The 22,522-nt window shown below is 59.1% G+C and overlaps 3 protein-coding genes across 3 annotated transcripts; all 3 read left to right on the forward strand.

Moving 5' to 3' along the window:
• Nucleotides 1-865: 865 nt before the first annotated feature.
• Nucleotides 866-4,041, forward strand: LOC141965152 (protocadherin gamma-B5-like). The gene has a single exon (XM_074916303.1). It carries the CDS (start codon nt 1,234-1,236, stop codon nt 3,913-3,915), a length of 2,682 nt encoding a protein of 893 aa, XP_074772404.1. The 5' UTR covers nt 866-1,233; the 3' UTR covers nt 3,916-4,041.
• A 906-nt stretch (nt 4,042-4,947) lies between these two features.
• On the forward strand, nt 4,948-11,516 carry LOC141965221 (protocadherin gamma-A2-like). The gene is made up of 3 exons (XM_074916471.1): nt 4,948-9,273; nt 9,930-10,091; nt 10,930-11,516. The coding sequence occupies exons 1-3, from the start codon at nt 6,097-6,099 to the stop codon at nt 11,047-11,049; spliced, it is 3,459 nt and encodes a 1,152-aa protein (XP_074772572.1). The 5' UTR covers nt 4,948-6,096; the 3' UTR covers nt 11,050-11,516.
• Nucleotides 11,517-18,596: 7,080 nt separating this feature from the next.
• Nucleotides 18,597-21,420, forward strand: LOC141965222 (protocadherin gamma-B5-like). The gene has a single exon (XM_074916472.1). The coding sequence runs from the start codon at nt 18,724-18,726 to the stop codon at nt 21,418-21,420; it is 2,697 nt and encodes an 898-aa protein (XP_074772573.1). The 5' UTR covers nt 18,597-18,723.
• The last annotated feature ends 1,102 nt before the right edge of the window (nt 21,421-22,522 follow it).

Here is a 22,522-nt window from a genome sequence, read left to right on the forward strand (position 1 = left end):
CAGCCACTCGTTGGAGAGAGATGGGTTTGACAGGTGGACTGTTGGATGGGTGAGGACCTGGCTGGATGCCCATGTCCAAAGAGTTCCAGTGCATGGCTCAATCCAGGTGGAAACCAGTAACGTGTCCCTCAGGGTCTGTCCTCGGAGCAGTACTACTGAACGGGTCTAAATATCATCTTCCCCAGGGCCAGAGATGGTGGCAATGAGGACAGACTCAGCAAGTGTTCTGATAAGCTGTGGATGCCCCGTCATGGTAAGTATTCAAGGACAGGTTGGAGGGGGCTTTGAGCAACTTGAGCTGGGGAAGAATGTCCCTGCCTCCAGTACGTGGGCAAGGGGGTGCCAGACCACATCATATTTATGGTCATTACAAAGAAACCATTCTTTCAGTCTGTGAAAGATCTGACCTGGCTTTGCATCTTCACACTGTCAACCGCTCACGTATGGATACAAAAATGAAGAAGAAAATGCTGTGAATCAGAACCACATTAATAAATGTTATTCTGCTATATGATCATAGGACTAGACACGCTGCCTTCGGGGTGATAAGAGTTCTCAGTGCAATTGTTCTCCTCCCTGAAAGAAAAATCAACAACGGGACAAAAGTCAGAGACTGGCGGGAGCAAAAGGATGAAATGCGTAGAAACCCTTTGTAGACTCAGGGTGACAGGATTGCACTGACGTTTGCTTCATCCTGTTTCTGATTATTTGTTGCTTATCAACTGCTGACCTCACGCACGGTGCCAAGGCCTGTGCCATTTGCGTTATGATGCGAGCTTTGCTGTCCATAAGGCAGCGGTAATGCGCTGGCAATCAGGTGCGTGAGCACAAGCTGTACCCGGAGCAAGGCTGCGTGGGTCCGAGCCCTTGGAAGTGCCGGGCGAAGGCGCCTTTGCCCGCTGTGCCAGAGCCCGGCCCCCGGGAGCGCGGCCATCGGGCGGCTGCGGTGGCGTCGCGGCGCCTCCGGGTGCCGCTGTTGGCCGCGGGGAGCGGCGCTGGAGCCGGAGCCGGCGCCGCGTCCTGCCCCCGCCGGCTGCTCGCTCGCCCGGCGCCGGCCAGAGCGGCAGCGGCGCGGGCAGCAGAGGCGAGAGGCGGCGCGGCGCGGGGAGCAGCGGCGTCCGAGCCGGCGCCGAGCTCGCTGCCCTCCGGCGGCCCCTGCGCTCGGTGCGGAGAGCGGCTGGAAGGGCGGCAGGGCAGCGGCGGGAGGGAGGAGCGCGGCGAGCGCTGGCGAGGATGGCGGGCGGGCGGCGGCAGAGCCGGCGGCGAGCAGCCGGGCCAGTGCTGCTGCCCGCTCTGCTGCTGGGCTTGTGCTGCCGGGCGGCGCCGGAGCGGATCCGCTACGCCATCCCCGAGGAGCTGGGCAGAGGCTCGCTGGTGGGGCCGCTGGCGCGGGACCTGGGGCTGAGCCCGGCGGAGCTGCCGGCACGCAAGCTGCGGGTGGCGACTGCCGCTGAAAGGCAGCTGAAATACTTCTCGGTGAGCGCGGAGAGCGGGGAGCTGTACGTGAGCGAGAGGCTGGACCGGGAGGAGATGTGCGGCGAGGCGGCGTCCTGCTCCGTCAGCTTCGAGGCGCTGGTGCAGAACCCGCTCAACGTTTTCCACGTCGAGGTGGACATCCAGGACGTCAACGACAACTCCCCGCGCTTCCTGCGGGACACTTTCCATCTGGAGATCAACGAGTTTACTTCTCCCGGCGCCCGCTATTATTTAGGCATGGCCGAGGACCCGGACGTGGGCAGCAACGCGCTGCAGGGCTACGAGCTGGAGAAAAACGGGTACTTCGCGGTGGAGGTGAAGCAGAGCCAAGACGGCAGCAAGTTCGCGGAGCTGGTGCTGCGCCGGGCGCTGGACCGGGAGAGCGAGCAGAGCCTGCGGCTGGTGCTGACGGCGCTGGACGGCGGCGACCCGCCCCGGAGCGGCACCGCCCAGCTCTGCATCAACGTCACCGACGCCAACGACAACGCGCCCGTGTTCGCACAGGACCGGTACCGCGCCAGCCTGCGCGAGGACGCGCCGCCGGGCTCGACGGTGCTGCACGTGTCCGCCTCCGACGCCGACGCGGGCTTCAACGCCCGGATCACCTACGGCTTCGGGGAAACGCCGGCCAAGGTGCTTCAGAAGTTCGTGGTGGACGCGGAGAGCGGGACGGTCACGCTGCGGGAGGCGCTGGACTTCGAGGAGACACGCGCGTTCAGCCTGGCCGTGGAGGCGAGGGACGGCGGCGGCCTGGTGGCCCACTGCGAGGTGGAGGTGGAGGTGCTGGACGTGAACGACAACGCGCCCGAAATCACGCTGTTGTCGGTGTCGAGCCCGGTGCCCGAGGACGCGCCGGTGGGCACGGTGGTGGCCCTGCTGAACGTGATGGACCGCGACTCCGGGGAGAACGGTCAGGTGTCGTGCGAGCTGTCGGGCGAGGCGCCGCTGTCGCTGGTGGCGTCGTCGTCGGGCGGCTCGTACAAGGTGGTGACGGCGAGCGCGCTGGACCGGGAGCAGGCGGGCGAGCACCGGGTGACGGTGGTGGCCCGCGACCGGGGCAGCCCGGCGCTGTCCGGGCGCGCGGCGCTGGTGCTGGAGGTGTCGGACGTGAACGACAACGCGCCGGTGTTCGAGGAGGCCGCCTACAGCGCCTACGTGGCGGAGAACAACGCGGCGGGCGCGCCGGTGCTGCGCGTGCGCGCGCGGGACGCGGACGCGGGCGCCAACGGGCGCGTGAGCTACTGGCTGGCGGGCGGCAGCGCGGGCGCGGCGCCCTACGTGTCGGTGGAGGCGCGGAGCGGCGCGGTGTACGCGCAGCGCTCCTTCGACTACGAGCAGTGCCGCGAGTTCGCGGTGGCGGTGCGGGCGCAGGACGGCGGGGCGCCGGCGCGGAGCTCGACGGCCACGGTGCGCGTCTTCGTGCTGGACCGCAACGACAACGCGCCGCGGGTGCTGTGGCCGGCGGCGGGCGCGGGGCCGGGCGCGGTCGCGGCGGGGCCGGCGCCGTTCGAGGTGGTGCCGCGGTCGGCCGAGGCCGGGTACCTGGTGGCCAAGGTGGTGGCGGTGGACGCGGACGCGGGGCGCAACGCGTGGCTGTCGTACGAGCTGGTGCAGGCGCCGGAGCCGGCGCTGTTCCGCGTGGGGCCGCACAGCGGCGAGGTGCGGACGGCGCGCGCCGTGTCGGAGCGGGACGCGGCCAAGCAGCGGCTGGTGGCCGTGGTGAAGGACCACGGGCAGCCGGCGCTGTCGGCCACGGCCACGCTGCACGTGGTGCTGGCCGAGAGCTTGCAGGAGGCGCTGCCGGAGCTGAGCGAGCGGGCGGCGGGCGCCGACTCGGCGGCGGAGCTGCAGTTCTACCTGGTGCTGGCGCTGGCGCTCCTCTCCGCCCTGTTCCTGCTGAGCGTGGCGCTGGCCGTGCTGGCGCGGCTGCGCCGGGCCGGGCCGCCCGCCGTCCTGCGCTGCCTGGGCGCGCAGCGCTTCTCCGCGGCCGGCGCCGCCTTCCCGGCCGACTTCTGCGAGGGCACCTTGCCCTACTCCTACAACCTGTGCGCGGCGCCGGGCCGCGCCGTGGCCGAGGGCGCTTGGCTGCCGCCGCCGCCGCCGCTGCCCAGCCTGCCCGCGGAGGAGCTTCTCGGCGGGGAGCGCTGCGGGAAGCGGAGCCCGAGCAGCAGCGCCGGCGCGGGAGAGCCGCCCGCCGAGCCCGACGCACCGCAGGTCTGTGAGCCCGCGCGCTCTCGCTCTTCCCCTTCGGCCGGGCGGAGCCGTCGTGCCTCTGGCCCGGGCTCTTCCGCGGCTGCTGTGCGCGGGGAGCGCTCCTCCGGCTGCCCGGGAGGGAAGGAACGAGCGGGGGATGCCCCTTGCTCTGCCAGCAGGCAGGCAGCCGCGGCACTCCGTGCTCTGCCGGCGGCCGCAGGCTCAGCTTCACCCGACAAATTCTGATACCAACCCGTCTTTGAGTTGGTACCGGTGATGGCTGTATACTGAGCATTGTGCGTGAGAGGGACGGGAGAATGTGGTGGGCGCTTCTTGGTGGAGACTCCCCCTTCCTCGTCGCTTTTTCCCCAAACCGATGCACCCGGACCTGGTCGATAGCTGCATGTAAAATTGTTGATTTCCCGTTGAATGTTTTATCCATGAACTCAGAACTCACAGATGGTTCCTCCCTGATGAAGGAGGAAGGTGTCCCCCGTCTTTTGAGGGAGGCTCCTGTAGTAGTGGTAGCCCAGGTTGGATCGGGCATTTTTTCCAGTGATTATTGCTCTGTGCACTTTTTTCACTCTTTTTCTTCCCTGGGTGTTAGCTCCCTCTTCTTCAGCGTTCCTGATCTGTCTTTCATGCACACGTGGAGGTGTAGAATGGGGTATCATAAGAAAAACTAGATCGCATTTTTAATTTTGAACCTCTTCTATTTTCCTCTCCCCTTTCCGAGAGAAACTTGCTTGGACCTGGTTAATCACGTTGACAGGGAAATACTAAACCGAGGAACTCTGTCTTTCTGCCACTTTTAAATCGTTGTCGAATCTCCCACTTTGAGCAGGACAGCTTATACCCACCTTGAGAAGATATCTAAAAGGGGAAGGAATTTTACGAGAAGTAAATGAGATCAATGAGGCACTCGAATACAGTCCATTTACACTTTCAGAAATGCTCCGCGTAGTTTAGGGTGTGCAGCTGTATTTGTCTTCACCTAATGTCCTACGATATTTTGCTGAAGAGGTTTTCTACCAACATGAACATTCAAGGCTTGGATTAATAACTTGTTAACAAGTCGCAAGGTTTTACACCTCGACTTATTTGAAAATGAAAGTTCTTCTGGTCTTTCAAGGTATCGTATAATTTGGATAAATGCAAATGTGTTTCAGCTATGCCACCCCTAAATTAATGAGGGGTATTAAAAAGGAAATCTCACGGCAGTGTCCTTCACCTTTGTTTTTCCACCCATTTTTAACTGTATCTTCGCATGTAGCACCGTTTAATGCGATTGCGTTGCTCAGTTTGCCACAGTGCAAAAATACCGTTGAGAACAAAAGACCGACGCAGTCGCGTGGCTGCGCTGAATGGGCAGAGGAGCCAAGGCAGCGGTACCCGCTGCGGTTCTTGCCGCGCTCGCCAAGGCGTTTTCCCGGCAGCTGGCTGGAGCCGAGCAGATGCTTCGGGCCGGGGTCAGTGCAGGTGCCTCCCGCCTCCTGGGGAGCTGTAGTGCAGCCCGGGGTGGGGGCAGAGAACGAGTTGCGAGCAGTAGCGGCGCCTCCTCCTGTGCTGTGTTCCCAGGAAGGTCTCCTGGGGAGCAATCCCTGAGCCCGTGGCGGGGCGGAGCAAGCCCAGCTCCTCCGGAGCGGTAGGGGCCGAGGGGGCTTAGATTCCGAGATGATGGACCCCACCTTCTTCAGCCTTGACGTGTCTCGGCTCAGTCGGCGGCGGTGGGGGACTTCATTGGAAGCGTGTTCCGGGGGGCTGAAGATTGAAAGCCAAGTTCCTGCCGCTTGGGTTAGGGAGCCCGACACCTCTGCTTCTGTTTGTGTGTGTGTGTGTGTGTGTCCGAAATATTTTGTATTTCAGAGCCTGTTCTGTCTTGCTGTCCTTGTAGCCGTCATTCCAGCATGACGGGTACAAAAATCCGTGGTGGGGACTGTGCTTTTGGACTAATGCTCGAAGACCCGTGATATTCTACACGTTAAATAAATAAATAAATAAATAAAGTATTATAGTTGCTATGTATTGGCCATGAGCAAGGGTTCTTTCCCGTGCGGTCGGAGTAACGGGCATCGTTAAAGGAAAGAACGGCTCAGAGAAAAGCCCGTGCAGGAAATCCCGCGTCCCCATTGGAGGGAGGATCTTCATTGCTGCCTTGTGCTGTCGGGACGGGGCGAGTTCCTGTGGCTGTAGGATGCATCTGTGATCTGCAGAAAGCGTGAAGGCAACGTCCTTGAAGCTCGACTACTGCAAAAAGCTGTGCAATTCGCGGAGGAGACTGTGCTGTCGGAGCGAGGGGAACAGGCTCGTCAGAGTCTTCACGTCATCTTCGACTTGGCATAACATCGCCGGATACATTTTCCTCCCGTGCGGAAGGAGTAAGAGAGTGCCGGGCCGTCGTTGGTTTGTTCTTGCTTTGCGGTGGGGATGTCGGCGAGGAGGAAGGAGGAGCTGTCGGGGAGAGACGGCAGCGCAGGAGCTCCCCGCCGGGCGGGCAGCGATGTCTGTGTCGGTGGCGCCGGTGCCGTCCCCGCGAGGTGTCCGTGGGCAGGGCCGGGCGGGCAGCGCTCGGCAGCGCTCGGTGCCTGCAGTGCCGGGAGGAGGCTGCGGGCGCCGCTGTTGACCGAGGAGGAGCGAGAGGAAGGCCGGAGCGCTGCAGGCAGCCCCGCCCGCTGCGGCCCGGCTCGCTCGCTCGCTCGCTGGCTGGCTCGGCGGCCGGGCGGTCTGCGAGCGTCCCCGCGGTGCGGAGCCGTGCTGCAGCGAGGCGGAGGGGCCGGCGGCAGCGGCCGGGGCCGGCCACAGGGAGCGGCAGCCGGAGAGGGAAGAAGGAGGAGGATCAGGATCCAGAGCCGTGAACGGGAGCCGGAGCCGGAGCCAGACCCAGAAGCGATTCGGCGGGCGGCGGCGGGTCGGTGTCGGCGGTGTTGCGGGGCCCCAGGGGCCGCGGCGGAGATGTGCGCGGCGGGGAGGCGCCGGGGCCGGCGGGAGCGAGCCCTGCTGTGGTGCGTGCTGGTGGCGGCGTGGGAGGCGGCGTGGGGGCAGCTGCGCTACTCGGTTCCCGAGGAGATGCCCAAGGGCTCGTTCGTGGGCGACGTGGCCAAGGACCTGGGGCTGGAGCTGACGGCGCTCCGCGACCGCGGCCTCCGCGTTGTCTCCGCAGGGAGGACGCAGTATTTCTCCCTGCACGGGAAGACGGGACACTTGGTGACGGCGGAGAGGATCGACAGAGAGCAGCTGTGCGAGACGGTGCAGCGATGCGTGCTGCGGTGTGAGGTGATAGTGGAGGGGGAAATGCAGGTTTACGGAATCGAAGTGGAAATCACGGACATTAACGACAACGCTCCCAGCTTCAAGGAAACTGAACTGGAGGAGAGAATGAGCGAGACGACATCGCCGGGGTCGCGGTTTCCCCTGGTCGAGGCTCACGACCCGGACTCGGGAGCGAATTCCCTGCAGCGCTACGAGCTGAGCGGCGACGAGCACTTCTCGCTGGCCGTGCGGGCGGGCCCCGGCGGGGACCAGCGTCCCGAGCTGGTGCTGGCGAAGGCGCTGGACCGCGAGGAGGCGGCGTTTCACGAGCTGGTGCTGAGGGCGAGCGACGGCGGCGACCCGGCGCGGACGGGCACGGCGCGGATCCGCGTGGCGGTGCTGGACGCCAACGACAACGCGCCCGTGTTCGGCCAGGCGGAGTACACGGTGCGTGTGCCGGAGGACGTGCCCGTGGGCTCCACCCTCCTCATCGTCACGGCCACCGACGCCGACGAGGGGATCAACGGGCACGTGAAATACTCGCTGAAGAAAACCACAGAGAAGGCCTCGAGGATTTTTCATCTAGACTCCGAGACGGGAGCGATCGCGGTGGTGCGGAGCCTGGACTTCGAGGACGCGGCGCTATACGAACTGGATGTCCAGGCACGGGACGGCGGCGAGCTTTTCGACACAGCGAAAGTCACGATCACGGTGACAGACGTAAACGACAACGCGCCCGAGATTTCGGTGCGGTCGGCGCTGAGCGAGATCTCAGAGGACGCCCCGTCGGGGACGGTGGTGGCCCTGCTGCACGTGCAGGACCGCGACTCGGGGGCGAACGGCGAGGTGCGGTGCAGCATCGCGGAGAACCTCCCGTTCCGGCTGGAGAGGTCGTTGGGGGACTACTACCGCGTGGTGACGTCGAGGCAGCTGGACCGGGAGGAGGTGGCGGAGTACAACGTGACGGTGCGGGCGGCCGACGGCGGGTCGCCGGCGCTGCGGAGCAGCGCGGTGCTGGCGCTGCGGGTGCTGGACGTGAACGACAACGCGCCGGTGTTCGCGGAGGCGCGCTACAGCGCCCGGCTGCCCGAGAACAACGCGGCGGGCGCGCTGGTGCTGACGGTGCGCGCGGCGGACGCGGACTGGGGGCAGAACGCGCGCGTGCGGTACCGGCTGTCGGAGGGGCGGGTGCGGGGCGCGCCGCTCTCGTCCTACGTGTCGGTGCAGGCGGAGACGGGCGCGCTGTACGCGCTGCGCTCCTTCGACTACGAGGAGGTGCGCGAGGTGGGGCTGTGGGTGCGGGCGGAGGACGGCGGCGCGCCGGCGCTGAGCAGCAACGTGTCGGTGCGGCTCGTGATCGTGGACGAGAACGACAACGCGCCGCAGGTGCTGTACCCGCCGCCGGCGCCGGGGCCGGGCGCGGGGCCGGGCGCGGGCTGGGCGGGCGTGGAGCTGGCGCCGCGCTCGGCGGAGCCCGGGGCGCTGGTGGCCAAGGTGGTGGCGGTGGACGCGGACGCGGGGCAGAACGCGTGGCTGTCGTACGAGCTGGCCAAGGCGACGGAGCCGGGGCTGTTCCGCGTGGGGCTGCACAGCGGCGAGGTGCGCACGGCGCGCTTCCCGCTGGCCCGCGACGCGGCGCGGCAGAGCCTGGTGGTGGTGGTGAAGGACCACGGGCGGCCGGCGCTGTCGGCCACGGCCACGCTGACGGTGGTGCTGGCCGAGAGCGTGGCCGAGCTGCTGTCGGAGCTGGGCAGCGCGGCGGCGGCGCCGGGCGAGCCGGCCGGCAGCCTGACGCGGTGGCTGGTGGTGGCCGTGGCGGCCGTGTCCTGCCTCTTCCTCGCCTTCCTGCTGCTGCTGCTGGCGCTGCGCCTGCGGCGGTGGCGCCGCTCGCAGCTGCTGGCGGCGGGCAGCGGCGCCTTGCGCGGCGTGCCGGCCTCGCACTTCGTGGGCATCGACGGCGTCCGCGCCTTCCTGCGCTCCTACTCGCACGAGGTGTCGCTCACGGCCGACTCGCGCAAGAGCCAGCTCCGCTTGTCGGCCGGCAGCTGCTGCGACACCCTCCCGGCCCGGCCGCCGCCCGACGAGCCCGCGCCGCTGCTCGGGGAGGACCCCGCCGCTGCCCCGGTGAGTTCCCGTGCCCGGACTTCCCGGCTCCGCGACGCTTCGCTCTGCTGCTGCTCGGGCCTGGCCGCGCCGCGTCCCGCCCGCTGCGGAGGGGGGTCTCGCTCCCAGGCAGGCAGCGCTTCCCGCGGCACCGCGCCGGCTGCCGCTGCCTCTGGCTGGCGGGAGGGGAGCGTGGGACCGGGGCTCAGCGCTGCCGCTGCTGCCGGCCGCGGGACAAGGGGCTCACTGTCGGCTGGAGTTTCCTTTGAACGGGGCTTTGTGCTCTTATCGCTCGCCACGTCCTTTCTCATTTTGTGCCCTGCCACGTGTAATACTCGTTTTGCTCTCGGTATTCGTGGGTGTTGCGTTAATAGCAAATGGAAGTTTACGTTATTACCAGGGGCTGACGTTTTCCCGACAGCACATGGGTGAGATTGTTTCCAAACGGATCGTTAATGGTCCCGTGTATAAGCTTTGAGGTCACTTAATACTTTCCATGCGGCCTTATTGCTGCTTTGGTACCATCGCCTGCTCGCGTGTAGTAGCACTTCATCTTTCACTGTTTATTAGATACTACCGTAAAATCCGGGTGTGAGGAAGAGAGTACTGTGTATTATTTATCACCGTACTGGTTAGAAAGGTGATTCCTCTTGTTCTGTGTTCCTTACCAGCCACTGATCAGTTTTACTTACAGGATTTGACTGTTACAAACCCTCAATTATTTTTATCGTGAATGGCGTGCTAACTGAGGTGTTTTTCTCAAGTGCCTCTTTGGTTCATTTAATCAGCACTCTTCTCTTGCCACACATCGTTTTCATTTAACATTGTTTAGGATGACTGGAAGCCATTGTCTGAAACTAAGAGCCGGCTGTGCCTGCTTTAGGGCCGGTCTTGTGCTTGTCTCATAGGTGAAAGCTCCTCACACAGTGTGTTCCTCAGCCAGTACTGACAGCAGTGTCCATTTTGGGCACCAGAATGCAGTGTGCGTGAAGTACCTCTTGCTCAACGGGAAGACCATTCCCAGACGTTCCTGCGAATTCCTTGTTGCTTGCGGGAAATTCCGTGGTTGGGTCAGTAGTGAGCTCCATGCTCCGGACTGAGCGAGAGGGTGAAAGAGGAGTGAAATTACTTGTTGATAGGTATTAAATTCTAAGGTACATGTGTGTACATGAGCACTAGTTGTTCACCCGGGTGGTGAGCCACCGCTGTGCTCTTCAAAGATGTAGCAGAGTTAAGGACCGGGATGTTCCCAGGCTGAATATGTGCTTATAGACTCTCCTGGGGCCTTCAGACGTAGGTGAACTGTTAGAAAGTAGAGGGTATTGCTGCGGTTTCTGCTGGGGTGTGTTACGGACGGCATGGCACCTCAAGAAATGTCAGGATACTTCTGCTGTGAAGGATTATTCACTTGTGCTTTTCATGTCACCTTACAGCTTGTTTCGTATTGCTAGCCCTCATGTAGCAGCGCTTGCTCTTTCGATGTTAAGTTTTTAAAACTGACGTGAAACGGTGTGTGTGTGGAACAGAGCAGCACGCCTTTTTAATAGTGCTCCTGGTTAGAAAGGTTGTTTCCTCCTTCTGTGCTCCTTACCAGCCGGGGAGCACAGCTGGAATCTTTCTACTGTTGGAATGGTTTTGTGAGAACGCTCTTGTTGTCCACGAGAAGCTTGTTCATGCAGCAACCTTGTGGCCTTTCTGCCAAATGAGAGTTAATCTCCGAGGGATCGTTACTGTCCCCTCGGCACTTTCAATCTGCTTTACTGTTTGTCATCATGTCTTTTACAGAGGGGTGTAGTTAGAGGTAGCGGTGTAGCTGGGGGTGTAGCAACAGTTTGTCCTCTTGTGCCTAATGGCAATATAATGTTTAGTTCTTGCTCAGCAGCATTACTCATAGGATTGGACTATTAGACATACCCAGGTATTTTCATCATGAATGTCTTATTCGTTGAAGGTTTTTCTAAAACTCTATCCTTCATTGCTTTATTTATCACCACTGTCTCACAACACAGAGTTTTCATTTCACGTTAATTATTTGAAATGCATGTGAGCGTGTACCTTAGTAATGCCATGCAACAAGGTCGAGGAAGGGTGAGATGCTGTGTAAATACCTGCTCAGTATGGGTAGGTGATCTTCTTGTGCATGTCTCTCTACCTGAAGCAGTGTGGCTGCTCCTTTGTGAGAATGGTCTTGTTGGCGAGGAAGAGCCTGTTCTCACAGCAATATTGTGGCTGAGTGATCGTTTCCTAGTAACTGCTATGGCGGAAGAAGCTTGTGACGGAGAAACGGAGTCCTGTAGTCCATGTCTTAGTATATATTGAGGGAGAGGCAAGAGTGGCATAACCGGGAGCTAAGTTATCACCAGGACCCTGTAAAGGAGCACAGTACTCCTCCATGGAGTCGTCTCTTCTTTGGAGCAATAGGAGTGATAGGGAAATCTGCTGTACCTGTAGTTTCCAAGCTCGTGGTCTGTGTGATGTGCCTTGTGTAGAACATACAGTCTATGGCAAGAGCTGTACGAGGGCGGGAGGGGACAGAGTCGAGGGGCAGTGAGAGACAAATGTATCTTCCTTCTTTGTATGGAGATGTAAGGACGTGTAGTCCGTACTGTGGTGGTGGTACAGATTAACGATAAATGGTCTGGGCAACTGGCATGATATTTCCTGTGAATGGCAGAGATTGAGTATAGACATACACTTTACATTAAGGTCTGGGAATCACGTATCTTCCAAGTTGCCCATGTGCTGAAGAAGGATGATGGTGTCCTTGAGTTGATACTTTGATGACTGAGTCTTTTTGGGAGCCATGTGTTGCTTATGCACTTGAGAACATTTGCCATTTCTCTGACTTAGTGTGATGAGCAGAGAATCTCTTTGGACCCATCTGTGTTGTGATTGTTGTTCTTGGGTGAGGAGAACTGTGTGTGCAACATCTCCTTCAGTGGTGTCTGTCTGCAAAGGAAGCTTTCCTGTTGTGTGATGTTTGGGCAGGGTGAAAAACCTGTGTGTCTCCAGAGACAGGGCAGTTGAAAAAGTTTGCTGTGGTATAATGCGAGATGTCTAAAAGGTGTAAAGATGTTGTAAAAGTTCCATTCGTCCTAGATGTTAGATGAGACCCACATTTGTGGTTCTCTGCATTTTCCCTTTTTGATTGTCCAAAGAACTTACACTGAGGAAGGGTGGTGCTGGTCTTTGGTGTGAGCTCCTGTGTGAGTGTCCTGCGGGTTTTTTACCTACTAGATACCGTTCCTCTGTACCTACTAGAGCTGAGACATCTGACATCTCAAGCTCTGATTCCTTCACTTCTGTAGATTTCCCATTCTTGCCTTGCTGGTTGTCCAGGTCTAAAGCTGGGCCTCATTGTGCCTGGTCATGCCCCCAAAACATTAACAGATCTCTTGAAACTGTTGGGCTGGGGGAACAGTTTCCACCCCTCCTGGAAGGTGTTCATCTGCCAAGACAAAGACTTTGACAGAGCCCAGTTTCCCTCAGGTGTCACTGAATGAAATGCTCTGTTGCCTGTGGCCGCCATATGGCCAGTAGCTGGATGTTGTGCGTGGTGCAAGCAAAGGCTGTGAATGCCGAGTGAGGAGGGTGAGGGGCTGGCTTTGGACTAGGGAAACAGTGGGTCAGTGTGGGTTTGGGTGGGCCATGGTTTGGTTTCATGGCTGGTGCCAAGGCCTGTGCCACTGATGTTGTGATGCTGGTTTCCCCGTGCTGAAAGGCGATTCCAGTCCTCCAGTCATAAAGTGTTTGTGCAGTAACTGTGCCTGTAGAACCATCATGTGTGTGTAGAATGGTTTCTAATTGAATTGAGTATGAAAGCTCCTTTCTCCATCTGTGTCGCCCTGTCACTTTACAATGGAGAGTTTCTTTCAGTCATAATGAGGCTTTCTTTCAGGCCTTTGTTTCCTGGAAGGTCATGGTACCTTTTGTACATTTCTGGAGAGTTCTTCATGCTTTTGAATCCGTGAGTGTTGTTTCTGCAGCAAATACTTGCTCCAACAACCTAAGACAGAACTTTATTTGTGAGGAAAAGGAAGCAGAAGCTGAAAGAGAATGTATTGTAACTTCTCAGAAGATTCAGCTTGAGAAGGAGGCCCATGAGAAGGTGCTTACACATATGGTTTCATATGTGTGGGAGATGAGCAGGGCACAGATTAGAAATATTGCCCAGAGCTGATGACTGTTTCTTAAACTGAACCCCCCTGCTGTGTAGTCCAGAATAAGACTTTAGGGCAGCACTTGAGATCTCAGGGACTTCCAAGTGCTCTCCAGGATGAATTCCCATGCCTGCAGTGAAGATTGAGACATCTTCCCGGTGAGTTCCTCTGAATCCACTTTCTCTTTGAATGCTTCCTTGCCTTACTTGTCTGATTTGTGGGTTTGTTTTCCTTTCCCTGGTCTCCTATGGATGTACGTTTATCTGTAGCAATCAGCATGGCTTTGTTCAGCCATGGGTGTGTGGTGTGTTGGTGCCTCTTGCTGATGCTCGAGCGGGTGTGCAAGGCAGGAGCTGTGAGGGAATCTTTGTGTTCTGTTCTTGTTGGTGGGGAATAGAGGGAACGATGACCTTAGCAGGAGTCGCATCTCTGTGGAACAGTGCGTGTGATAAAAGAGGGGAGGAGCTTCCCCCTAAGCCATAAATTTGATGTCTCCTTAGCTGTTGAATGAGTGCTCCTCTTTCATTTTGGCCATTTATCATTCCTGTGGTTTAGAATCCTTGTTTATCTCCTGGAAGTGGTGGTGAGGATTCAAATGTACTTGTGTTCTTGGTGCGATCGTGCTGCATTCTCCTCTCGTGATCTGTTTTTGCCAATTCTGAGAAGGTCAGGAGCAAACCTGCTGGTTGTGTAGGTTTGGTGAGAAGACAGGGGAGCTCTGTGTGTGAGGCTGCAGAAGAAGAGACGGTCATTTCCATACCTGTCATAGTTAACACGAGCGTGTGCCTCATGGAGTACCTAATGGTGTATCATTCCTGTGCTTTGAACCTCACAAAAAACTCACCTTCCCTTCCTCATACATGTATTGTCCATGTTCTAGATACTGTGTCTTGGCAAGTGGCCTTTTTACTATATGTTCTTGCAAATTAAGAGGGTCAAAGAATACCGTGCAATGGTGTCACCATCCACTTAGTGGACTCGTGATGGTACGTTTAGTATGATCTCGAAAGTGCAAAATTAAGGCGACCAACACCAAAGGGCATTGCATCAAACAGTGAAACTTTATTGTGTTGCCCATGAAGCAGCACATGATAGTTAGAGATACGTGAAAGAAAGTCAAGTTTAGAAAGAAGAGAAAGACAGGTTATAGCTACCACTGCTGATCTCAAGATGTCCTAACAGTCCTGTATCCAGCCAGTGCTCTGTTGTCAGTCGTCATGATTCTTGGTGGGGAAGCTTCAAATTTTCCTTTCCAAGAAGTCATCTTCTATGCTTAGTAAGACGCTTCTATGCCGCTCCTCTGCCTCAGGCACCTCCACCCTTCTCGGAATTCAATTATCATATCTCTCTACCTCTCTCAAGTGTGGCTCCCACGCATGCACAGGGGGACTGTCCAAGGCGTGGTCAGTCTCAGAGGTGGGTAGCCTGCAACCAGGAGGTGTGTTTTGGGATGATAATGAAGCAAAGTTTGTCTAAAGTTCATGATTTCTTCATCGATGTTATGGCAACAGTTGGGATACATCTCTTTGACAGTAGCTCTGGGGTTATCTCCAACGGCTCCAGCTAGGCCCCGGTACCGAAGAACAGCACCACACTCTTTGTACCGCACAGTTCTGTATTCAGGAGCCTTTGCACCACATTCCACTCTTGGGATCGGCAATTGTGGTTCAAACAGGCTGTTGTTGGGTGTCTCACTCTCCATGTCCCTGATGACAATGTGGAGACAAGGGTGATCTGACTGACTTGTACAAATGGTGAGAAATCAAATATTCTCCATGGTAAGGACAAATTGTCTGTGCAACTTTTCTTTGGCTGGAGGAGATTTTAAAATTATGAAGATTAGAGACAACCATGTGAGCTGTGAGCAGAGTCTCGGGGTGCTGTGTATGAGGAGGAAGTTGTGTTTTGTGGATATCAGGATTTATTGGTGGCCTTCTGCAAATGAGTCTAAAGGTGTCTTATCTTCGGATATCGCCTTGCTTGGAGTGGCCAGATGGCCAAGTTGTGAGTTCATTTCTTTCCCATTGCACACTGTTCCCTGTGATGGAATGGCCTCAAAGCATTGAGAAGAGAGGTTTGTGTGCTCCCTCCAGCTGGGTGATGCATCTTGACTGATGCCAAGGCCTCTGCCACTCTGCCTTATCCCATGTTCCGAAAAAGGATGACACACCTTTGATGAATTTGTCTGCAAGCAACAGCCATAGACGTGCAAACATGCTTCAGGGGCCCCGTTTCTAGGTATTACTGTGGGAAATGTCATTTCTCCAGCTGTATGTCCTTGTAAGACTGTGCTGTGGAGTTTCATCCTGGTTGTATCGAGCTTTTCCCAGCCTTTATCAACGTTCAGATGTTCTTAATGGCTCTTGCTCATATGAAGTAACTGCTGATGTTTTGTTGGTATTAAAATTGCTGGGACTGTATGGGACAGGAGGTTATTTTTGTCAGAAATTTCTGGGTTTGGTGCTTGTTATTTGAAGCATATGCAAGGAAGCTACTCATTTGTTGCATCCTCATGGCTGATACAGCTTTTCCTGTCAGTAGTATTTCGAGGAATCGATGGAAACATTGCATTCCCAATTACAGAGTCACGTGTCCTCCGGATTGCTCATGTGCTGAAGAGTGATGGTGTCTTTGAGGTGATAGTGAGGACTGAGTCTTTAACTGAGCTGCATATCACTTATGCTCTCTAAAGCATTACAGATTTCTTCAAATAAGTGTGACGAGCAGAGAATTCCCTATGCATGCACCTGTGTTGGGATCCTTGTTGTCCTTAAGGAGATGTTGTGTGGGAAACCTTTCTTTCAACGACGTCTGTCTGCAAAGTTATCTTCCCTGTTGGGTGCTGTTGGAGCACGCTGAAGCATTCTGTCCGCACAGAGCCAGGGTGGGTGGAAGAGTTCACTGTGCTGTAGTTTGATATGTCTAGAAGGCAGGTGTAAATGTTGAGTTTCTCCTAGTTTCATATGAGCTCCATACCTGCGGTCCTGTGCATCTTCCGTCTCCTATTGTCCAGAGAAATTCCTTTGAGAACTGTGGCTGTCGTCTGTGCTGTAATCTCCTGTTTGATCCTCCCACATAATTCTTACCAACTAGATACTCTTCATTTGGACCTACTACAGTTCACAGAATCTGAAATAGGAGGCTGATTCCTTCACGATGTGGGTTTCACATTCTTTCCTTGTTTCTTCTCATGCTCTAAAACTGCCTCAGTTTGGCTAGAGAGTCTTGAAAGGAGGATCTGTTAAAAGTATCAGGCTGGGGAGCAGTTTCCATTCCTACCGCGATGGTGTTCAGCTGACAGGACAAAGACTTTGCTATAGAATCACAGGATCATCTTGGATGGAAAAGAGCTTGCAGATCATGCAGTCCAACCATTAACCTCACACTGGCCTTTCTCAGCTCCACCAGATCCCTCAGCGCTGGGTCAACTCAACTCTCCAACCCCTCCAGGGATGGGGACTCCCCCCCTGCCCTGGGCAGCCCATTCCAACGCCCAACAGCCCCTTCTGCACAGAAATCCTTCCTCAGAGCCAGCCTGACCCTGCCCTGGGCAGCTTGAGGCCATTCCCTCTTCTCCTATTGCTTGTTACTTGGTTCAAGAAACTCATCCCCACCTCTCTGCAACCTCCTTTCATGTATTTGTAGAGGGCCAGGAGGTCTCCCCTCAGCCTCCTCTTCTCCAGACTGAACCCCCCCAGTTCCCCCAGCCGCTCCCCAGCAGACCTGTGCTCCAGACCCTGCCCCAGCTCCGTTGCCCTTCTCTGGACACGGTTGAGTCACTCAATGTCCTTTATGTAATGAGGGGCCCAAAACTGAACCCAGTCATTGAGGTGCGGCCTCACCAGTGCCGAGCACAGGGGTCATATCCCTTCCCTGTCCCTGCTGGCCACGCCCGTGCTGATGCAAGTCAGGATACCATTGACCTTCTTGGCCACCTGAGCACACCTCTGGCTCCTGTTCAGCCGGCTGTCAGTCAACCCCCCCCCCCGGTTCCTCTCTGACTGGCAGCTCTCCAGCCACTCCTCCCCAAGCCTGCAGCACTGATGGGGGTTGTTGTGGCCCAAGGTCAGCACCCAGCGTTTGGCCTTATTTGGCCACTCCCCCAGTTGGCCTCAGCCCATGGCTCCAGCCTGTCCAGGTCTCTCTGCAGAGCCTCCCTACCCTCGAGCAGATAAATACTCCCACCCAGCTGGGTGTCATCTGCAAACTGACTGAGGGTGCACTCGATCCCCTCGTCTAGGTCATCAATAAAGATGTTAAACAGGAGCGGCCCCAACACTGAGCCCTGGGGGACACCACTAGTGACCGGCTGCCAACTGGATTTAACTCCGTTCACCACCACTCTTTAGGCCCGGCCATCCAGCCAGTTTCTTACCCAGCGAAGTGTGTGCCCATCCAAGCCACGAGCAAACAGTTTTTCCAGGGCAGTGTAGTGAAAAACGGCGTCAAAGGCCTTACTAAATCAAGGTAGACAACGTCCACAGCCTTTCCCTCATCCAAGAAGCAGATCACCCTGTCGTAGAAGGAGATCAGGTTTGTCAAGCAGGACCTGCCTTTCCTAACCCGTTCTGACTGAGACTGATCATCTGGTTGTCCCGCATGTGCTGTGTGATGGTACTCAGGATGAGCTCATCCATCAGCTTCCCGGGCATGGAAGTCAAGCTCACAGGCCTGCAATTTCCCAGATCATCCTTCCTACCCTTCTTATATAGGGGAATAACTGGCTGATTTGCAATCTGTTGGGACCTCCTGAGTCAGCCAGGACTGCTGGTAAAGTGGCTTGGTGATCAACCCAGCCAGCTCCTTCGGCACCCAGGGGGGAATCCCATTTGGTCCTATAGAGTTGTGTATGTCTGTGTGATGCAGTAAATATACTCTGATTCCCTGAAGGAAATGCTCTTTCACTGGCGGCTGATGTTTGGCCAAGAGCTGGATATGGCCCATGGTGCAACTAAAGGCTGTGAACGCAGAGCAAGGAGGGTGAGGGGGGCTTTGAACTAAGACGGGTCATAGTGGTTTTGTCTGTGCAATGCTTTGACCTCACGCGCGGTGCCAAGGCCTGTGCCATTTGCGTTATGGTGCGAGCTTTGCTGTCCATAAGGCAGCGGTAATGCGCTGGCAATCAGGTGCGTGAGCACAAGCTGTACCTGGAGCAAGGCTGCGTGGGTCCGAGCCCTTGGAAGTGCCGGGCGAAGGCGCCTTTGCCCGCTGTGCCAGAGCCCGGCCCCCGGGAGCGCGGCCATCGGGCGGCTGCGGTGGCGTCGCGGCGCCTCCGGGTGCCGCTGTTGGCCGCGGGGAGCGGCGCTGGAGCCGGAGCCGGCGCCGCGTCCTGCCCCCGCCGGCTGCTCGCTCGCCCGGCGCCGGCCAGAGCGGCAGCGGCGCGGGCAGCAGAGGCGAGAGGCGGCGCGGCGCGGGGAGCAGCGGCGTCCGAGCCGGCGCCGAGCTCGCTGCCCTCCGGCGGCCCCTGCGCTCGGTGCGGAGAGCGGCTGGAAGGGCGGCAGGGCAGCGGCGGGAGGGAGGAGCGCGGCGAGCGCTGGCGAGGATGGCGGGCGGGCGGCGGCAGAGCCGGCGGCGAGCAGCCGGGCCAGTGCTGCTGCCCGCTCTGCTGCTGGGCTTGTGCTGCCGGGCGGCGCCGGAGCGGATCCGCTACGCCATCCCCGAGGAGCTGGGCAGAGGCTCGCTGGTGGGGCCGCTGGCGCGGGACCTGGGGCTGAGCCCGGCGGAGCTGCCGGCACGCAAGCTGCGGGTGGCGACTGCCGCTGAAAGGCAGCTGAAATACTTCTCGGTGAGCGCGGAGAGCGGGGAGCTGTACGTGAGCGAGAGGCTGGACCGGGAGGAGATGTGCGGCGAGGCGGCGTCCTGCTCCGTCAGCTTCGAGGCGCTGGTGCAGAACCCGCTCAACGTTTTCCACGTCGAGGTGGACATCCAGGACGTCAACGACAACTCCCCGCGCTTCCTGCGGGACACTTTCCAGCTGGAGATCAACGAGTTGACTTCTCCCGGCGCACGGTTTTCCCTGGGAGTGGCCGAGGACCCGGACGTAGGCAGCAACGCGCTGCAGGGCTACGAGCTGGAGAAAAACGGGTACTTCGCGGTGGAGGTGAAGCAGAGCCAAGACGGCAGCAAGTTCGCGGAGCTGGTGCTGCGCCGGGCGCTGGACCGGGAGAGCGAGCAGAGCCTGCGGCTGGTGCTGACGGCGCTGGACGGCGGCGACCCGCCCCGGAGCGGCACCGCCCAGCTCTGCATCAACGTCACCGACGCCAACGACAACGCGCCCGTGTTCGCGCAGGACCGGTACCGCGCCAGCCTGCGCGAGGACGCGCCGCCGGGCTCGACGGTGCTGCACGTGTCCGCCTCCGACGCCGACGCGGGCTCCAACGCCCGCATCACCTACGGCTTCGGGGAAACGCCGGCCAAGGTGCTTCAGAAGTTCGTGGTGGACGCGGAGAGCGGGACGGTCACGCTGCAGGAGGCGCTGGACTTCGAGGACACGCGAGGCTACACGCTGCTGGTGGAGGCGAGGGACGGCGGCGGCCTGGTGGCCCACTGCGAGGTGGAGGTGGAGGTGCTGGACGTGAACGACAACGCGCCCGAAATCACGCTGTTGTCGGTGTCGAGCCCGGTGCCCGAGGACGCGCCGGTGGGCACGGTGGTGGCCCTGGTGAACGTGATGGACCGCGACTCCGGGGAGAACGGTCAGGTGTCGTGCGAGCTGTCGGGCGAGGCGCCGCTGTCGCTGGTGGCGTCGTCGTCGGGCGGCTCGTACAAGGTGGTGACGGCGAGCGCGCTGGACCGGGAGCAGGCGGGCGAGCACCGCGTGACGGTGGTGGCCCGCGACCGGGGCAGCCCGGCGCTGTCCGGGCGCGCGGCGCTGGTGCTGGAGGTGTCGGACGTGAACGACAACGCGCCGGTGTTCGAGGAGGCCGCCTACAGCGCCTACGTGGCGGAGAACAACGCGGCGGGCGCGCCGGTGCTGCGCGTGCGCGCGCGGGACGCGGACGCGGGCGCCAACGGGCGCGTGAGCTACTGGCTGGCGGGCGGCAGCGCGGGCGCGGCGCCCTACGTGTCGGTGGAGGCGCGGAGCGGCGCGGTGTACGCGCAGCGCTCCTTCGACTACGAGCAGTGCCGCGAGTTCGCGGTGGCGGTGCGGGCGCAGGACGGCGGGGCGCCGGCGCGGAGCTCGACGGCCACGGTGCGCGTCTTCGTGCTGGACCGCAACGACAACGCGCCGCGGGTGCTGTGGCCGGCGGCGGGCGCGGGGCCGGGCGCGGTCGCGGCGGGGCCGGCGCCGTTCGAGGTGGTGCCGCGGTCGGCCGAGGCCGGGTACCTGGTGGCCAAGGTGGTGGCGGTGGACGCGGACGCGGGGCGCAACGCGTGGCTGTCGTACGAGCTGGTGCAGGCGCCGGAGCCGGCGCTGTTCCGCGTGGGGCCGCACAGCGGCGAGGTGCGGACGGCGCGCGCCGTGTCGGAGCGGGACGCGGCCAAGCAGCGGCTGGTGGCCGTGGTGAAGGACCACGGGCAGCCGGCGCTGTCGGCCACGGCCACGCTGCACGTGGTGCTGGCCGAGAGCTTGCAGGAGGCGCTGCCGGAGCTGAGCGAGCGGGCGGCGGGCGCCGACTCGGCGGCGGAGCTGCAGTTCTACCTGGTGCTGGCGCTGGCGCTCCTCTCCGCCCTGTTCCTGCTGAGCGTGGCGCTGGCCGTGCTGGCGCGGCTGCGCCGGGCCGGGCCGCCCGCCGTCCTGCGCTGCCTGGGCGCGCAGCGCTTCTCCGCGGCCGGCGCCGCCTTCCCGGCCGACTTCTGCGAGGGCACCTTGCCCTACTCCTACAACCTGTGCGCGGCGCCGGGCCGCGCCGTGGCCGAGGGCGCTTGGCTGCCGCCGCCGCTGCCCAGCCTGCCCGCGGAGGAGCTTCTCGGCGGGGAGCGCTGCGGGAAGCGGAGCCCGAGCAGCAGCGCCGGCGCGGGAGAGCCGCCCGCCGAGCCCGACGCACCGCAGGTCTGTGAGCCCGCGCGCTCTCGCTCTTCCCCTTCGGCCGGGCGGAGCCGTCGTGCCTCTGGCCCGGGCTCTTCCGCGGCTGCTGTGCGCGGGGAGCGCTCCTCCGGCTGCCCGGGAGGGAAGGAACGAGCGGGGGATGCCCCTTGCTCTGCCAGCAGGCAGGCAGCCGCGGCACTCCGTGCTCTGCCGGCGGCCGCAGGCTCAGCGTCTCCCGGGGGGGTTTCTCGCCGGCCATCCTTTGAGTAAATTCAGGATCGTGTGTGGAGTATTGAGACACGGACTCTCCAGGGAGTGCAAAAGGAAAGACACTTTATTATCACAACATTACGTATTTATGCTATTGTTAAAGCTCTTCATAATTAGCAAATCAGCAAGTAAACAGCTATCTGTTTCTCTCCTATCAGCATAAGACCACTCTAACACGCGCTGTGTAGACCAATCAACTTCTTTTTCACACGCTGTTCACACAGCTTTAGTTTTCCACAGTTCAATGTTGCAGCTGTCCGTTGTTTTTCGCTATTTTTTCCAGCCACATCGGCACAACTCGGCAGTTTCTTATCTTACTCCCAAGGTCTGCCCCTCTTCAAAGCCTCCCTGCTCATCCCAGGGCTGCCGAAACCCGACAGGCCGATGTCGACTTGCTTCTCTCACACATTCGTGAATGATGAAAGATGTGGTGGGCGCTTCTTGGCGAGATTCGTCCTTCCTCTTCGCTTCTTTCCCAAACCGATGCACTTGAACGTGGTTGATAGCTGCATGCAAACCCGATGGTTTCCCATCAATGTTTTCTCCGTGAATTCAGAACTCAGAGATTATTCCCCCAGTGAATGTTGCCCTCTTCTGCAGGTGAGAAGTTCCGACTAGTTAACGGGTGTTGGCTGAACTGCTAGTAACGGTGAGGGCGGATCCTTTCTGGGTACGATGAGACCCGCTAATTCTACACGGCACCGCCGGTAAAACAAGGTTGACGCTCCGTTTTGATGTTTCCTTCCTGATGGCTTTTTCCCAAAGCCATGGACTTTGATAGCTGAAGAGAACCCCGTTGCTTGATGGTGTTTAGTACTGGACTCCCAAAGAAAACGCGCCTGAGTCTCCATGACTGGAGAAATTACAGCTTGTTCCCCTGATGTGTGCCCTCCCGTCTTTCGGGGACAGCCTGCTGCAAACAGCAGCAGTAGTGGGATGGATTGATTTAGTCCAGGCATTATTTCTCTGAGTTCTTTGCACACCTACTTCTCATGTTTCCCCCCAGCCCAGGTGATTTTATAAACATTCTAGATCTGTCTCTTCTACAGGTTAAGATGTAGGATCTAAACAAAACAAAAACAAAAAAAAAAAATCAGTTTTG

The sequence above is a fragment of the Athene noctua genome, chromosome 12 (genome assembly GCF_965140245.1).
Source record: "Athene noctua chromosome 12, bAthNoc1.hap1.1, whole genome shotgun sequence".
Classification (NCBI taxonomy): Eukaryota; Metazoa; Chordata; class Aves; order Strigiformes; family Strigidae; genus Athene; species Athene noctua.

Bases quoted from the DNA above. Each gene is read 5' to 3' on its own strand.
- LOC141965152 (XM_074916303.1), top strand. From the start codon at position 1,234: ATGGCGGGCGGGCGGCGGCAGAGCCGGCGGCGAGCAGCCGGGCCAGTG.
- LOC141965221 (XM_074916471.1), top strand. From the start codon at position 6,097: ATGTCGGCGAGGAGGAAGGAGGAGCTGTCGGGGAGAGACGGCAGCGCA. The intron at 9,274-9,929 runs GCTGGAGTTTCC...CTTGTCTCATAG, and splicing joins GGACAAGGGGCTCACTGTCG to GTGAAAGCTCCTCACACAGT. The intron at 10,092-10,929 runs GTCAGTAGTGAG...TTGGACTATTAG, and splicing joins GCGGGAAATTCCGTGGTTGG to ACATACCCAGGTATTTTCAT.
- LOC141965222 (XM_074916472.1), top strand. From the start codon at position 18,724: ATGGCGGGCGGGCGGCGGCAGAGCCGGCGGCGAGCAGCCGGGCCAGTG.